This window comes from Prosopis cineraria, unplaced genomic scaffold (assembly GCF_029017545.1).
Source record: "Prosopis cineraria cultivar Desert tree isolate PC_DT_omini unplaced genomic scaffold, ASM2901754v1 PC1, whole genome shotgun sequence".
Classification (NCBI taxonomy): domain Eukaryota; kingdom Viridiplantae; phylum Streptophyta; class Magnoliopsida; order Fabales; family Fabaceae; genus Prosopis; species Prosopis cineraria.
In genome coordinates this window covers 40,403,416-40,421,619 of record NW_026555332.1, presented here as the reverse complement: position 1 = coordinate 40,421,619, position 18,204 = coordinate 40,403,416, and the positions used below count along the sequence as shown (strand labels likewise).

The window sequence follows — 18,204 nt, the reverse complement described above, 5'->3', positions numbered from 1 at the left end:
GGCCACCGAATTATTTTTTAAATGTATAGAAATAGTAGAAGACAAAATATCACCTAGCATGCCATTGCCAACATCATTAATCATTGAGGAAACTTATTGCTTGTGTCCTATTATTACCACTGGCTAGGAAACACAAGTCACTTAAGCACGGCGGTATGGCACTAGCTACTCGTGTCTGACTTTTGATTTATATAGTAATTAAGATTTTTAAATCTTATATTTATATAATAATCGTTCCTTGTTGAGTTCATCTACCCTTCCACGTGAAATATATAGCTTTCCTAGCCTTTAATGTTCACTGAAACACTAATGAAGGCATTGTACATGCAAATCCTATACTAAATAAATACTTTCCACTTGAAATTATTAAAGCACTATAAAGATGTTTGGTTAAATTAATAAATTTTCACAAATTAAGCAAAGTTACAACATAAAATCGTTATATTAATTTCAACTCCTTTTTAACTAGTTCTATGTTTGAGAGATATACAGAAGGAAAGTTGTTAATTGAATGATATTCCCGTCACGTCATCCACATAAGATGATATTCGAATATGTTTTCTGAGAATAAGTTCAAATTTAATGATTAGAATTATTCTTTATAATTGTATATAATTTATTATATAAATAATAATAATTTGAATTTCTTACATTAATTTATAGAAGTAATTCTGAAACAAAAAGTTAAAGAGGAAAAAGCGGAGTAGATAAAAAAGAGAGGAAGTTGGTTTGATATTTTCTCAACATTGTGACTTCAGGCCAAAAAATATTCTTGTGACTCAAAATATTCAATTTTAAAGAATTCATTCAAATAAAAAATGTCATATATTGTTTTTGAATTCATACGTAAATGATCTAATTTTCAAAAAGAAGAAAGAAGGAATAGTTGGAGGAGGCGAGAAAATACGTAAAAGGAACAACAAACCTGGAGAAGGCAGACAGAAGAAGGCACAGGAAGCTTACGGCGGGAAAAAGAAGAGCATGAAGAAGAAGAAAAAACCTAAGAAAGCAAAATAAAATCTATAAAAAGCAATCTCTCACACCGACCCTCTCTCACAGTGCTATTCATTTTTCAAAGGGCCGAAACCGAAAGGACTGATTCACCCTGTAAGAAAATCTGCGTTTTTCTATCAAGGAAGAGACATTGAACACACACACACACACACTATTTAAGAAAACACTGATTCAGTGTTCCCTCAGATCTCCGCTTCTCCTGCTCATCATCCTCATCTCACCCTCTCAGGTACTTCTTTCCGTTCGTTTGCCTCTGAGATTCTTTGCGTTTCTTGGAATTTAATCTCCATTTTTATCCCGGTTGCAAGGATTCCTGTCTGTCAGTTTTTCCCCTTTTGTTTTTTTATTTATTTTTTAGTTCTGAGCATCTGCATTTGCTTATGAATTGATCTGATGACAAATGCTTAGCATATTTTGAATTTTTGTTAGCAAGAAAAATTCGAGATATGGCAACAAACAAGGTGTGGAGGAAATGCGGTTTTTATCCTTTTTTTTTTTTAACTAATATTTTGTGGAGGTTTGCTTCCAATGAGAGGAAACGAATCACTCCACTGCTCTTAACTGTTTCAAATGAAACTTTTGGACTCTTAATTGACTTCTTCTTTTGGGACAACTTTTAACGTTTAATCGACAAGATTTAATTTCCTTTCTTATCCTATGCTGTTCTTCCTTTTTTGAACAACCAACCAGAGTCAAGTCGGTTTCTGTTTCTTCGTTTTCTTCTCTCACAGGACTCAGATATTTCATTTATTGATGCATTGCTTTTCTTCTCATCTCTTATCCTTCTAGTCAGATGCATATTAGGAATTGCCAATCTACCTAAGCTGACTTCTCATTGTTGAAAGGGAGAGCCATTCTTGTACTGACGTACATGTTTCAATTTGCTTTCTTTTCCATCCTTATAATTGCATATACAGAGTATAATAATTAGATTTAAACAGCAACCGTTGGAGCATTAACCTGGGGTCTGACTGTCAATGCATATTTACGTGCCCGCATCTCCTCAAATTTAAATTCACATTCAAAGCTGTTGTTTTTACCATGTTAAGATGCAAAGATAATTTCGTCTTTACCATAAATTCTGCTGGTGTCAATTAGCTTGTTGGTCGAATTTTACTTTGATTTTGCATCTGCTCTATTTTCTTTTTCTTTTTTATTTTTTTTTTGCTTGCTTTTGTTTCTGTACTGATACTGTTTGTGTTTCTGGTTTTTCAAAGTTATAATTTGGGCCAAAAAAAGCAGCAGCATAGAGAATTTTGAAAGTTCATGAATGGTGAAAAAAGAATTATAGCAAAATAGCTTGGAAAAAACGGGGGAGCAACGGCTTGTGACTTTATATGTTCCATTGTTCTCCATCTTTACAGACTAACGATATGAGAGCAAGAAAGAAAGGTGCGAAATATGGCTAAAAAACTCTGTTGATACATGTCATTGCTCCATCTTCCCCAGAAAGGTGAAAGTATAAAAGTCAATCTGGGGTGGGTAAGACTCTGTTGAACCAAGTAATGTTCTTTCAAATTATTATTGAAACTTTACTGTTTCTTAAAATTATTCATTTGGCGATGATTTGGTTGGAGTTGGATATTATTCCTACCAGGGAGAGAAAGACAATTGATTATTGTCGGATGCTAAAGAGAAGTGAATGATTCCGTAAGACATGCCATTTGAAGTGTCGGAATTTGTGTTTAGTCCATGATGATAGTTAATTCTTGGTCAAAAGTTGTCTACGATGGGCAGGAGTTAGGGCTTAGTGAAATAAGTACTTTTGTGTCAAGTTAAGAAAAGGCACAAATCTTAACAATGACGTGTTTTTGTTCCCCCTGCATTTCAGGGGAATAAAAGAGCTTACTGGAAGTGACCCTCAGTTCTTCTGTGCTCCGCTCATGCTCTCTGTAGCATTGCTGCTTTGAAGAATAGATGGAAAGCGGTACTAATCGCAGTAGCATTGAGAGTTCTAACAGTCATAAGGGTTCTTCATGGTTCAGTCAATTCCGAAATGCATCCAATCCTTGGATGGCAAGATATGCCTATGCCTTGATCTTTCTAGTCGCTAATCTGCTAGCATGGGCAGCCCGTGATTTTGGTCATGGTGCTTTAATCGAAATGAAGAGTAAGATTGCCTAATTCCTTAGAGAGTAAATGTTTTCCACATACTATTTGTATTTTCTGCAGCTTTTCGGGCCTTCTTCTCCCACCTCGTTTTGCCATTTGTATTATGCAAATTTCCTTCAAACGCTGCATACTAATGAATCAATCTTGGCTATCTTAGAGTCATGAATTACGTGATTTCTTGCTATTTGCATCTGGATGGACATTTATATATACACCATAACAATCTTAATATGCGTTCATTGAATAATTGGTCGGTGGCGAAGCAGAATAAGATAGCATTTGACATGTATTCCAACTTAAAGCTATCGCCTGTATGCATTTTAATTTACTATAACGGCACTAGCTCAAAATCTAGCATATATTCGACTGCTAGGATTGGAAGGATGCGATGGTGGGAAAGACTGCTTGGGTGCGGAAGGCGTTCTGCGGGTGAGCTTAGGTTGCTTTGTATCCTTTGCAATTATAAACATGAAACCTAGTTCACAGAGACGGGCTTTAAATCAGTCTAGCAACAGAGAAGTAAGTCACGATGCATTAAACTAATCGGTGCTTTGGTCAGTGAGGTCAATTAAAAGCCTCTAGACTTAGCTCATTCATTACTCCTTAATCTTCAGAATCAATCTTAATCCCATATCAGATATTTTATATCATAATGTTTTTGTCAACTGCTGGTACTTCTAAACTGAATGAAACCAGAGACAAATGGCACTCCGGGTGGTGGTCAGTCAAGAGCGTTCTCTGGGCTGGAATGACAATCATCCCATTTTTGCTTCCTTCTGGCCTGATTCAGCTATATGGTTGGTAATTTGCATCTTTCAGCAAGTTTCCTCTTAATATTCCATTCTCCATGTGGGTACTAAAGGTTGTGATATATCCTTTGTCATTTCATTCTCCCCTGACACTTTTCGTTTTTGGCAGGGGTGATTGCGCATTTTGGTGCCGGGTACTGCTTGTATCTTAAATATATATTTTAAAAAATCATATGATTCTTTTGCTGATTTGTGATTGTTTAAAATGTCTCAATACATATTTTTCAGGGTTTTCCTCCTTATTCAAATCGTAAGCATAATCAGCTTCATTACGTGGCTGAATGATTGTTGCACATCTGAAAAATATCAGGAAAGATGGTAAGATTTTTCTCAGTTGTATAACTAATAGAAATATATGCTTCATGATGTTGAAAAATTTCCTTCAGATGGCTGTCATTATATCAACTTTGGTGGTTGAATTTTCAATTAAACAAGGCATATTCAGTGGTTCTATCGGGTTGTATATGCTGGAAAGAAGTGAGAAAATATTTAATCTTCTCAATGTAAACCGTCTGCAAGCACGGAAAGTTCTCCAGAATCTGGAACGGCCCACTAGCTATTCTGAGATTGATTCTACTCAAGTTTTTACAAGCTTCAAAAAATCTAACTTGTAGAGCGAAGGATGAAAGAAAAATTAAGGCTAAAACTGTCTCTTCTTGTTCTTTTTGTCCCTCTTGTCTATGACACGTTTGACATTGATATATAGAATAATTTCACTACTAAGATGCCTTATTTCTTAAATATTTTCTCTATTTTCCTTGCAGCCAAATCCATATGATGTTATTTGCTACCATTGCTTATGTTATTTGCTTGGTGGGGATCATTTTAATGTTCATTTGGTACACACCGCAACCATCTTGCCTCCTCAACATTTTCTTCATTACTTGGACCTTAGTACTTCTTCAACTCATGACAAGTGTGTCTCTGCACCCAAAAGTAAGTTTCATTTGTCACAGGATATTTGCTACAAATCCACTTCATTTTCTGACATAACTCGTTAATTTTCCCTGTCATAGGTGAATGCTTGCATTCTAACTCCAGGGCTGATGGGTCTTTATGTTGTGTTCCTATGCTGGTGCGCGATTAGAAGGTAGGTTTCCAATCTTTGCCAATAGTTTTGCTCTTCTATAAATTAAATTCTATTGGATGAAGCCTTGATTTTTAGTCCCTGTTCTCTCCCATAGAAGCATGGGTTTAAAATCGAATAAAAAAGACAGGCAGCCCTTGCAACATAATATTTTCTTTTCATTCTGGAAATTTCTGAGAGAAAACCACCTGGTTTAAGTTTACTACTTTTATTGTTTTTAAAATTATGGAATTTATGATTCTTTTCGTCTTCTTGTCTTCATTTCTGTTGAATTTGAGCTTTAGGATATGTGTGTGTATGCAGTGAACCCGCAGGAGATAGCTGCATCAGGAAGTCAGACTCTGCACCCAAAACTGACTGGCTTAGCATCATCGTAATATCTCTTGTTTCTAATCTTAGTGAAATTTGGGCTTGGTACCCAGAACTTGGTATCTATTATCTGTGACTCTTCGATTGTCTGGTCAATTTGTATGCTTACCACCAGTTTCATGTGGATTTCTCTAATTACAAAGGGCAAGGAAAAAACTGATTTTGTTGCCAGAAAATATAAATCATTACTTCATATGTCTATCGTGAAAACCTTCAAACAAACTTGATAATTTCGCATGTAGGAATATATATTTATCAAATCTTTACACAGGCATGATTATTTCAATGTCTACAGCTTTCAAATGCATGATCTCACGTCACTTTCTGATTCATTAGTTGACCTGTGGCAATGAATTTTTGTTGGCAGAGCTTTGTCGTTGCAATACTGGCAATCGTTGTTGCGACGTTTTCAACAGGCATAGATTCTAAATGCTTTCAGGTGCCCTAGTCATAGAATCTAAATTGGACCTGAATTTGAATATTACTTTCTCCATTCCATGTCTGACAGAACCCTGCAGTTCAGGAAAGACGATACAGATACGCCAGCAGAAGATGATGTTCCGTATGATGTTCCGTATGGTTATTGGGTTCTTCCATTTTGTTTTTGCCACCGGAGCAATGTACTTTGCAATGCTTTTGATTGGCTGGAATAGTCACCATGTTATGAGAAAGTATGCATTTCCACTTACGGTTGATCCATACACTTTTAATTTTCACCTAATGTGCATGCATCTCTTGATGGTTTCCTGTCTCCTTTTCCCCTTGAAGAAAAAAATAGAATAACAAACAGAAGTATGCATCTCCACCTGTTAATCATCAAATGACCATATCCAATTCCAGATGACACAACCCCATAAATTTGGTCTCTATGAAGTCTTCATTCTAGATCTGAATGGTTGATTGTGCTAGAAAAACGATCCGAATTGCTTCTCCCAGGATCTGATACCACTGAAATCATCACATGTTTAATGTCTATCTCATTGCTGGGCATGTTTATCAACGGTTGGTCCAGTTTTTCATTAACACTACAGAGCAAATGCGTTATACCTTTATTCTTCTGCAGGTGGACAATTGATGTGGGCTGGACCAGCACATGGGTTAGAATAGTTAATGAATGGCTGGCAGTTTGTGTTTACTGTAAGTATACCTGGCAAATCTAAAGCTAACATGAATATTATGAATCTTGCCTCAGCATAATAAATTCTGGGGTGTAAATTTTTTTTTTTTTTTTTAATGTTGGGCCACTGATTCAGAGGAACTATTTCTGTATCACTGAGGCATGTGCTAAGAGAAGCTTAAATGTTTTGCACAGCATGGATGCTGATCGCTCCGGTCATAAGGAAGAGCAGGCATAATGATTCTACATAAGAACTTCCAAAATTTCTTAATTATCTCCAAGATTTTATTATTGGCGGAGGGCTTTGGTCTCCAGATGTCCCGTGTATCATCTGCGGCACATGCAGTGAACTCCTCCAATCCTGCATGATAGAGAACGAAACAGTAACACACAGGAAAATCTCTGGCAGAAGGCATGGTTCTGACACCTATGCACAGCACATAGAACGATTGTATTTTTTTTTTTTTTAACACGAAAATACTTAGCCCCCTCCCTCCATAGAAAGGATCAAAAGATATCCTGCTCTGCAGACAAATGCTTCTCCTGTGCGGCTGGGCGTGTACCTCTGAGGGAGAGTCATGTAAAATCATTTTTTTTAATGTAATGTAAAATCATTTGAAGGATGATAATTAGAAATTCAGAATGTTCGATCAGAATAATAGATATAATGTGTGATTTTTTTTTCCTTTGAATTATGGGATTTAATCATAGCTGACAGTGAAAGAACATTTTATTGAATTGCCAAATTTATGAACATGGACATACTCTATTTTATTTTTTTTTAATTTAAGAAGGATAAAACAGAATAGCTTTATGAATAGGAATTTTTTCAAAAAAAAAAAATAAAACTTGCGTATTTGATAGATTTCCCTGTTCGGCAAGCTGAAAAAATAAATTTTATTGCACTAGCAAGCTTCGCCGCAGTCATCAAACATAAAAGTTTTTGGAATTAACAAGATGCAACGTGTTTGATGCATAGCAACCAATATGGATCCACTTTCAACCGTAAGTGCAGCTTCAACAATCTTAACGATGTGATGATCTGCATTTGCAAAAATCAAAGATGAAGTGGATTCCACGTTTTTTATTCATTTGGTTATCAAATGGCTAACTTCTCGAGGGTTGTTAAAAGATCATTTGAGTGCTCCGGAGCCCGACTAGGACTAAAACTGCTACTATGCAAAAGCATCCTCATTGGTCAGAGTAGAATCTGAAGCTTTTCCAGGGAAAGATACAGTGAAAAATAACCAATGGAAGGTCCCCGGTAATGCGATCATCACGGGGTGACGGTATGTCGTTTCTAGTCTACCCTGACGGGCTATGTCAAATTGTAAAAATCCTAGTCTAAAGTTAAAGTCAACTTTCAGAGTTTCAAAAATAAATTACAATGAAAAAATTAATCATTTAATTTTAGACTAATTCCTGAATTTTGACTGACACAGTTTAGTAGCTATAATTTTGACTTTTGAAATTCAATTATTATAATTTTAACATTTAAAATATTAATTTTCATATTTTTAAAAATAAAATTATCATAATTAAAATTATTTTTAAAAACTTAAAAATTAATGTTTTAAATTATTTAAATTATCAGATCTAAGTTGCATTAAATTAAAATTTAAAGAATAATTTGCAATCAAGTTGGAAGCATTTTGTGCTGTCCAATATTTTATTGTTTTTCATTCCTTCCGGTCTCTCTGCGCTTGATCAATTTGGTTCCACGATAGAAGTTTTGCTTTAATTTAAATTTACAAACCACGCATATTTAGCAATAGACGGGTTTTCAAAATGGAACCTGAAATTTTTAATAGAAAACAAAATACTCCCTCCAACTAAAAATATAAGATATTTTTTAAAAAATTAGATGTTTAAAAATATTAAATTTTTTTAATTTTTTAAAGTGTAATCATTATTTTTTTAAAAAAATTAGTTTATTAATAATAATTTTATATTTATTATAAAATATTTAATAAAAATAAATATAAAAAGATAAAATTAATTAAAAAATAAATAACTCAGAAGTAAAATTTAATTAACAATACCTAATCATTCACCTTTGACCGGGGGGTAACAACTAGTCATTCATCGGATACCGACCTTCACATTTTCTCGATACACGTAAAACAACTTGATGTTTTTGACTTTTTGGTATGAAAGAGTGACGGGAAAAAGACACTAGGAGCAACTTTAATAGCCAGTTTGCTTTACGTCCAAAAAAAAAAAAAAGCCAGTTTGGGGAAGAGACTCCAATAGCAGCAGGATTTCAAGTACATCTACGAAACGAGCACGCCAAAATTACAAGATTACGAAACATAAAATACAACAAACAAGAAAATAATACAAATATTGATCACCAAATACACGCATCATCACTCAATCGACGCTACAATTGCAAGCGAACACATGTCGCGTCCAAAAATATTGCCTGCACGAAGGGTTCTCTGCACCAGTTTCGCTCTCCTTTTAAGATCGTCCACCCCACAAACCAAAAAAAGGAAGATCGTGTTTTTCTCATTCCTATAGCAATAAACAAATTTACACTGCAACTGTAGGTATTTGACTTTAACCCCAACGATGATCACAAATCTCTCATTGACTGATAAAATGAAGTAAATCAAAACTTCACCCACATTTGTACAGGGAGCAACAAGATGGTGCGTGTCAAGAAAAGGCCAGATGGTATAATTTTCACATCACCCAAAGGGGTTGCCTCCAGCAGGGAAGGAATTTGCTGCAGCAGGTGTTGAGAACATACCAGTCATCTGCTGATCTGGATTTGAGAAGCCAAAAGCAGCCCCCCGTGCGCCAGAATTCCCAATTTCCTGATGCCTATACATGCAAGTAAAACCATAAATGTCAGAATAGCCAAGTCATCAACGTTTTAGTTCAACCACAATAATTTTTTTTCAACAAAAGATGCAATTATATTGATCGATAATTAGCAAGTCCATAAGGAAAAGAAAAGGCAGGGAAAAAACCCCAAAAAAAAAAAAAATCATAGAACTGGGTCCTTTTAACACAAAAACACCCAAAGGCCCAAGTATACATACAAGGAAAGGAAAACGAGTTCACAGTAGAATGGCAAGAGACTTGCTCACAGAACTTACAGCTAACAAGTTAGCTGCCGAACCAAAGAACAAGTTTGACGTATGGAACAGGATGAAAAAAAATTTGACTGTTGTATGAATTGAGTAAGTAGATATATGATTTTATCCAAAATATAAGCCCCCAAGAGCATGTAACAACCTAACCTATATCAGCCTTTGAAAAATGCAATTACCAACAATCGATAGTACTTACCCAGGCACTGGCATGTTAGTTGGCACTTGTTGCCCCAGGTATGCCCCTAAGATTTTCGAAGCACACTTCAGCATACAAAAGAAAAAAAAAAAGGAATAGTCTCGGTATAAAGCAACTAAAGAAGGTAAAGTGGGAGAAATAAATGTACTCGGTGCCATCGCTGGTGCGTGAACTTGAGCTTGCGGAGGAAGTACTGAACCATATGATGGCCGGGGTGAGTTCCAGGAAAGTGACGGATTGCCCAGGCTCAAGGGGTGTATTACACCTGAAGAAGGTGGTATACTTGGCAGAACACCTTGCAAGGATGACATGGAAGGAAACTGCATCAAAGGAACACAAGCCACAAAAACATCAACCAAAAATTGTGATTAACTGATGAAAATGTCAAGATTATATTGAATCGAATTTCTCAAGAGACTTGAGGAAAAATAACTTTAGAAATGCTAATTTTCTGCAATGACAACCACTGTAATACATATTTCAAAAGTCAACCAAAAGTCAACCACTGAGTTGTTTTTCAGCAGTTATTGGGTATTTATCATTCACTTATGGATATGGTTCCTCTGAGGTGCAAGATGTGCTCAGCAGCTTAGTTGGATTACATTTTTTTATTTTAAAGTTATTTCTGTCAGATGACTTGTATCTCTAATAGCCTAAATAAGGATGAGATGTATGCGCGTGATTGAATTGAAAAGTATTGTGTTTTCTCCATTTTCCATACCAACTGGTATCCATTCATACCCATAAACCTATCTCATCCTATATTTCTAGGCAGTTAGAGATGCAAGCAATCTAACAAAAATAATTTCTCATAACAACAAACTAATCCTAAAAAATCCCGCATAACAACCTATCAAAATATTAAAGATTATTACATTTCTAAATTTCTTTAGAACATTCTTTACAATTGAATGAGCAGATCTCTTATAAGATTGGAATAGGCAATGGCCCATGCTATCATTTCTAATTTGTCACATACTGTTGGGGCTTGAACTGGAGGTGGTTCACTGCTGACGTCAAATGGATTTGTTGATTTTGATGACTGTGGAAAACTTGGCATGGGCTGTAACAGAGGGCAAACAATCGTATGAGACTGGCATTGTACAGTTGTACAAGCCACATGAAAAATAACAATCATGAAAGCTGAAAATGTTGGATTATAACTGTACCGCTGCAGTATTATATTGCATATAGATACCCATGCCATGGGGAGGACGCATTTGCCACCCGGGAGCCAGAGAAGCAAAGGATGAATACTTTGCAGTAAAAAGATCCTACGTAATTTCACAAGCTAAAGTAAGATATACATTACACATGTAGAAGCCCAGACATGATATACATACTTCATAGTTCATACAGCACAGATGAGGGGAGCAAGGAATACCTCAGGAAGTTCTTTTCTTCCACCTTGTTGTACTTCTATTGAAGGCTGTGAAGCAGCGCTAGAGCTAACTTCATTGGCACGTTTCGAGGTAAGAGGGGATGCATGTGGCATTCGTATGCTAGGGTGCCCTTGCATTGTGGGCACTGGAGATACATTCCACTGCTGCAAGATTTTTCCACAAAATATGAGGATAAACAAATACTACAACTGCAGCGGACAGAATGCTTGAGGAAGCTTCTGTATTAAGTTATACCTGACCATTCAAAAATCCACCTGTTGATGGAATAAATTGTTGAGTAGTAGGATGACTACCAGTTGTAGGAAACACAGGTTGGTTGCGTTGCGCACTGGCCCACTGGACTGCATCATTGATTGGCGGCACCATTGTCAATCCAGGGGCTGTTACATAAGTACCACTCGGAGGTACTGATGAGAAGTTGCCAAGAGTTCCAGCTCCAGCAGCAGCAGTGGCAGCTGATGCTGGCAGAGGCCCTGCAGGTAAAAACAGATGAGGCAATTGCTCTAGAAAAAAAGTCAATGCTCCTGGCAATAACTGTTTCAATATTTAGATCACCTTGAACTCCAGAAGCCTGGGCAGGGGCAGGTGATGGCATTGATAGCTGTGAGAGAACAGAGTCAAGTGGACTAAAATTTGAAGGACCTTGGGTTGTTTTCGCCACAGGGGCAGTATCAAAAGATGCCCAGTTGTCATCACTAGAATGTGCTGGCTGAACAGCAGATTGGACAGCAGTAGTTTGTTGAGCTTGGGGAATTGCTGGAGCAACAGGAGGTTCGGGCTCAGCATCAAAATCAATAAGGCTCTTAGTACTCTCAAGCTTAACTTCTGCTGCGTTTCCATTACTAGATGCTATGCTACCGGAAGATGCAGTTCTCTGCAATTATAAGCAGTCAGTTATGAAATATAATATCTAATTGAAATCAATGTCGAGCTCATAACTATAAATGATAAAGGAAGCAACTATTGAGCCACTATATAATGAAAGAAATAAGAAACTAATACAAGATGGTGCTGATGCTAATTGCTGATTCCCTTTTTTATCAGATGCTTACTGAAAAGACCAAAACACAGAAGAGATAATAATAAATTTGAAAAGAACTAAATAAAGCTCAGGTGTATTTCTAGGCACATCGCATTTATTTAACACAACTCTTGGTAACAAAAATCTAAGACCTGAACCAAAATTTAGAAATAGCAAGCATAATAAATAAAAATCACCCTGCATACTTTGTGAATGACTCAGATGTAAGCATGTTTACCTTGTATGCATCATAAACTAAATTTTTGTTGCAACTTGCAAGTAAGAAACCAAACATAGTATTTCTTAAGCAATAAGTAGTCAATTAATCCATATCAGCTCAAAACCAAGAAATGTAGAGCTAGTAAATTCATGAGCAAGATGTTTGGATTATAATTTTTTAAAATCTTGATCTTAAACACTTCCACAGCAATCTGAAGGGAAAACATCAATGAAACGTGCATAAAATAGCAAACCAAGACATCAAAAACTAAATAAAAGATTTGGTAAATTAAAGTTAGAGCAATTTAGCAATGATAAAGAGATTATTCCTAAATACTGAACAAAATTCACAGAAAGGTTGATTGCAGCACCATGGCCCAGATGGTAGCACAATATGAAATATTAATTTCACCTGTGTGAGTGCAGAGCCATCAGCAGCCTTCCCACTGTTTGTTTTGGGCGGTTCACTTATTCGAAGAGGAACTACATTTTCTCCTAAAATATCTCTAACAGGCCGTACAACTGGTGAACTTGAAGAATCAAGATCTTTTGTTCGCTCAGGTGATTGGCCTTCCAGCTTATAATCTCCATCAGATATTCTACGATCTTCAAGTCTTCTTCCATCTCCAAATCTATCTTCACGACGCCAATCATTGATTATTGGTGGACGACCTGGGCTTCTCCTATAATCACCATATTGTCTACTTTCTTGATCATATCCAGGACTTCTTCCACCAGGACTAGACCTGTCACTGTAACGACGCTCATATGCATCCTCATATGGCGGGCTTTTAGATCCTCCCTGATATGTCTCAACTCTTCTGTTTTCATAAAAATCATCTTTGTCACCCTGCACAATATGCAAGACAAATGAAAAGCAATAACATATTATGACAGATCCAACCATACCGAAGAAGAACCAATCAAGTACTAGTTAATCAACTTGCAACCAGGGATGACAGATTTTTTTTTTTTTTTTTGGAGGAGGGGGAGCTGGACTGCCGCCGCCTCCCCCCCCCCCAAAAAAAACACACACACACACACACAGACACAGGGGTATTCTGTCATTGATTAATTAGAGAATCTTTGAAGTCAGGTTACTAAAAAAAAAAATCTATTTATTGCTCCCAAAAAAAAAAATTAATTGAAGAAGAAAATCTCCCCCCCAAACAAAAAAGAAAAGAAAAGAAATATTCCTGATCCATCTCCGCTTGTAACAATCTTTTCATTATTGCAAGAAACAGTGCCCAAAAAGGGGACAAGAGTCAGTTTACCATTTTTCCTCTCGGTGGTTTGTCATGGGTCCTCTCACCACTAAATCTTCTGTCCACATAAACATGCTTAATGAAGTCCCGGAGCTTGTCAATATTACTGCAACCAAGCATGCCAATCAGAAAATTGCCTCCAACATTTTTACTTTGATTAAAAGCTAGTTACCTGCTATCAGGAAGAGAATGACGATGTGGATCCCATTCTTTAAAATAAATTTCCTTTGCACGCTGCAAGGAATAGATGGAGTGAAATTCAACTTAAGAAAAGCAGAAAGCGAGTAGAACTAAATGAACAACTAGAATGACTTTCAGAAAAAGCAAGCTCATCCACCTGATTTCCTCCTTCCTGAAGTGCACTAGCTTCTTGTGAAGTAAATTTAGCCATCGAAATTGACTTAACTCGATGTGTGAATTCCCGGCTGGAAAATATCATGAAAAACAGTTCAATTGCAAACACAGTGCATGGAGTATAAAGTAAATGCCACTCTCCTCTCTCCAATCCATTGAGCTATAACAAAGTGCATCTTATACTCACAACATGAGAGAGCAATCTGTGATTAGACACATATTTGAGACCTATATGCTGCTAAACACTAATAGTTTTTGTACTATATGAATATTGTTAAACATAGACTGTAAAAAGTAAAAAAGATGTCCAGTCCACTCCGATGCATGCAAATGAGGATACTGATCAGGTGTAGCAGACCACCACACACTAAAACACATGCATCAGGAAATCAGAAAGCAGGATGAAAGAACTTACTGTATTCCACTACAGTTTGTGCAAACAAATGTCCAAAAATTTGTGCATACATACTGCGGTCCCTGCTTGGCAGGAAAAAGAGAAGAGAAAAATATTAATGTAACAACCTGGAAAAGTACAATAAGACCATTCTAAGCAATGGGCATATAACATCAACAACAAGTCTTATACCACTACATGGGGTCAGTTACATAAATTGCACAACATCATTGTTACATAACCATAATTTTAAGAGAAGTATTTAGTGTAGTATTTTTGCCCCTAAAACAATTCAAGCATAGCATTTTCTGCCCCGATGTTAAATAATAGATGTTGACCGTTCATATGATATGAGAGAAGGTAGTTTAACTATCTAATGGACGTTTGTGGGTATTATATTAGGGTAAAAAATGTTACATTTTAATTACTTCAACAGCAAAAATGCTACACCAAATAATTTAGGGTGTTGGGTGCTCCTTGAAGAATACTTTAAAGGCAAAAATACACCTTTACCCTAATATAAATTCAATACAATCTTTGTTTAAGATTCTCCTTTCTGTGGGATTTAAAACCTCCTGAGAACTTCATCAATCCAATAATATCTTATGCTTTTAAACACATATCCTTAAAGACACCAAAATTGCACTAAAAATTATTTACAATTTTGTCCAGAGAGAACCAAAAATGTTCATCTGATTCCTTGAGACTGATTAAGATAGCAATATATAGTTAAAAATGTTTTTGTTCTCAATATAGCCTAATTTGGAGATCTTTACCATCTAAATATGGCCAATCTGCCTTTTATTTTGGCTCATATTCATGATTTTCAGCTGAACTTCAAATAAATGATTAAGAAAATTTGAAATGACATAATCAACTCATTCTAAACAGCTTATTCTCAACCCCTTGAGCTACAAATTTGAAAATTAATAAGTTGTGCGCTCGATTAAATTAACCTAAACATAATAAACATTCAACAAAGCTCATGATGCCAAACAACTCTGTGTAACTCAAGATAAGCCCACTCAATCACCATTTAGTTGATATTTTCTAGAAAAATCCTAAAAGTTCCTGCCCTTAAACCCAGAAAGAAGGATCTATTATAAAACCTGAATTTAAGTTTCTCAAAAAAAATTGAAGACAGCAGTTTTTCTATCATTTTCTAATTTTTATTCTAGAATTTTTAGCTTCCTAAAAAGTTTTAAAAAAATAAAAATCATTGGGCTTAAAAATAAAAGGCTCTTTAGAAGGGTAATTGACTCTGTAGACTATAGTCATCATTAATGAAAACATAATGCAAAAAAACACCTATTTTATTTAAGACAGGCCCCTTTTCTTCTGATAAAGGTTCTGAGATAAAAACTATTATTACATAAAACAATAACAAAGAAGGAAATGCATGCTTGTTCTTAGAAATACAAGATGAAACCAATACTTGTTCTTAAATTTATCATCCATAGAAGTACTTGTCATTAATCAATGGGAAACAGAGAGAGAACTTTGAAAAGAATAAAACTTCTACACATAGAAAGTATGTTGATTAGGGCCTCTATCACAAAGCCAAAATCTATCTTCATACTATAATTTTCCACTATTGACACTTCAATGACATATTTCATTGGTTCACAAGCTATAAACATGATAAGTCGTACTGCCTATACTGCCTATTCAAGAACATTCAACTAGTACAAAGAAGAAATCGCATGAAATTAAGCTCGATGACTCATTTAATGCAATCCGTCCAATCACATTGCTTCTGCTAAGAAGCAGTTTAATATAAGCTAAATGGCATCACTATAAAGTATAAACGAATCCAACACTAAGCCATGGATTGATCTCATATATAATCCAGAAATTCGAAATAAGACGCTAGAAGTGAAGATCACATTAATGACTCAGGACTCCTAAATCCAAAATAGAGAAATCTTACCAGGCTGCCGCAATTAATGCATCTGCGATTCTCTTGAAGTTTCAGAAGGCCCCGAATTATTCGTTCATTCTTCTCATCTTCCTTTAGTCGGTTTGCCATCTCCACCACTGCACAGATGACATAAATAGTATGTACCGTACAGAATATGAAACGCAAACTGAATTACAAAAGCTATGAACGCCCACAAGAACCTTTTCCCTATGATTATCAAACCCCCATTACGTTGCTCAACAAGTTATAGAAATGAGCGAAGCTAAACTAAAAAAATCCGCGTCAAGCTCAATAGGGACTGAGAGTTGATTTCTAAATAATGCATATCAAATTTTGAAAATAATCTCGCTTTCCTCTTATACGCCAACAATTTCCCGGCAACTTAAATAGACAACATACCAATCGAAGGAACTAAACATACCAGATCTGAAACCTAAACAATTGCCTAAGGAGAACAAAACAAGCATGCGATACTCAGAACTCAATCAATTCTTGCTTACAGCCCCAAAGGAGGAAGACGGTAAAAGTTGACAAGAAAAGGTAGGAAAGAAACCGACCTGTATTTTACTGCAGACGAGGAAACAGTTCAACTTCTGCAGCTTTTTCCTAAGCCAAAGGTGATGATTAAGAGATCCGACCACTGCACACAAACAGATCTTCCTGAATTGGTAATTACGGCAAGTACATACAGCTCAGAGAAGATTCCCAAGTCTGCTTCGGAGAAAAGAATCAATGGAAAATAGACAGTGAAAGAAGGGGGTTTGGTAATTTTTCTTACGGAGTTATCGGACAGAAAGGGTGCAGTGTCCGTTGAGGAGTGGTGTGCCTATTTACATGTGTGGGTCTCATGGCCGATTTGTTGAATTTGCTAGGACGGTCCACGCTCTGGTCTTACATGGCGTCTCTCCGCCTCTTCCCCCGGTAAAATTACCTTTCCACATGAGACAAGAGCAATTGATAGCACCGTTTTTTTTTTTTTTTTTTTAATTTAGGCATTCATTTATATAAAATTTTTACTAAACTACGTTATTTATAATATATCAAATTAAATTTTGAATTTATATATTATACATATTTTTATAATTAAATTAAAATATTGTATGATACTTTTTTCAATTAAAATATTGCGATACTAAACTAAAACAAAATATTCATTTTTTAAATTGCCCGAACAAGTTATCTATTCATTTTTATTTTATTTGGATTGTCATGACCAAGATATCTTGCTTTGTTTAACTTTTGCTTATTTTACAATTACGGAGATCTTCCTTTCGAAGCCTGTTATTGAGACTTTTTCTTTCTGGGTAAATAACGAGATGTTATATTTTAAAGAGATTCAGGGAACATATTCTTTCATTTGTTTAACATGTCCAAAAATAGGGGCACTTAATGCTTTTTACTATCTTATAAAAAAGGATTTTATATTTAAATAAAATAATCTTTTCAAGCGTTTCCCAACTAATTATATCGCTGCACGCTGCAGCTAGTAGTTTCATTTTTCATTTATCGTAATATGTATAAAATTCAGTTTATATTAATCTTTTGCTTATGCAAATTATTATAATTGTTATACTATAATATATAATGTATAAGCATACAGATATCGTGTGTGTGTGTGTGTGTGAGCGAGCGCGAGAGCAATTTTGGAGTGCGATCAGTCGCCGTCCTTCAGGCTTCAGGCTGGCAGGGTAAGAGAAACAGTGGTCACTGGTCAGGCCAATCTGGTCAGGGTATCACTATCATTGTGTTAGTTTAGAAGATACCCCGGACTCTTCTTTACAAGTTATTTTTTATTAATTTTATTAATATTAATATAAAA

At 35.6% G+C, this 18,204-nt stretch overlaps 2 protein-coding genes across 3 annotated transcripts; one reads left to right on the top strand and one right to left on the bottom strand.

The window, feature by feature from the left end:
• The first annotated feature begins 884 nt into the window (after positions 1–884).
• LOC129316424 (uncharacterized) lies at positions 885–7,200 on the top strand. The gene is given in 15 exon segments (XM_054960848.1): positions 885–1,107; positions 1,201–1,243; positions 2,846–3,124; positions 3,500–3,573; positions 3,764–3,923; positions 4,045–4,069; positions 4,164–4,253; positions 4,700–4,871; positions 4,952–5,025; positions 5,326–5,395; positions 5,759–5,830; positions 5,910–5,975; positions 5,977–6,062; positions 6,455–6,528; positions 6,704–7,200. Coding segments are annotated over 13 exon segments (1,212 nt in total). The 5' UTR covers positions 885–1,107; positions 1,201–1,243; positions 2,846–2,931; the 3' UTR covers positions 6,760–7,200.
• A 1,530-nt stretch (positions 7,201–8,730) lies between these two features.
• Positions 8,731–17,311, bottom strand: LOC129286395 (probable ADP-ribosylation factor GTPase-activating protein AGD14). 2 transcript variants are annotated; one of them, XM_054922358.1, is made up of 16 exons: positions 17,164–17,311; positions 16,943–17,025; positions 16,395–16,501; positions 14,486–14,547; positions 14,054–14,141; positions 13,889–13,950; positions 13,726–13,822; positions 12,864–13,301; positions 11,767–12,085; positions 11,446–11,684; positions 11,193–11,354; positions 10,978–11,082; positions 10,788–10,871; positions 9,957–10,128; positions 9,809–9,854; positions 8,731–9,337 (listed from the first exon to the last, which is right to left on the bottom strand). In XM_054922358.1, exons 3-16 carry the CDS (start codon positions 16,491–16,493, stop codon positions 9,202–9,204), a joined length of 2,109 nt encoding a protein of 702 aa, XP_054778333.1. In that variant the 5' UTR covers positions 16,494–16,501; positions 16,943–17,025; positions 17,164–17,311; the 3' UTR covers positions 8,731–9,201. The 2 variants fall into 2 exon arrangements, with proteins under 2 accessions (XP_054778333.1, XP_054778339.1); XM_054922364.1 differs by having other exon boundaries at positions 11,193–11,351; positions 16,943–17,255.
• Between the last annotated feature and the right edge of the window lie 893 nt (positions 17,312–18,204).

What these genes read in the sequence shown, in the direction of transcription:
- LOC129286395 (XM_054922358.1), bottom strand. Translation starts at nt 16,493, where the DNA reads ATGGCAAACCGACTAAAGGAAGATGAGAAGAATGAACGAATAATTCGG. An exon ending in AACCACCGAGAGGAAAAATG is followed by an intron (nt 13,302 to 13,725) that starts GTAAACTGACTC and finishes CATATTGTGCAG; the next exon opens with GGTGACAAAGATGATTTTTA. An exon ending in GTGGATTTTTGAATGGTCAG is followed by an intron (nt 11,355 to 11,445) that starts GTATAACTTAAT and finishes AAAATCTTGCAG; the next exon opens with CAGTGGAATGTATCTCCAGT.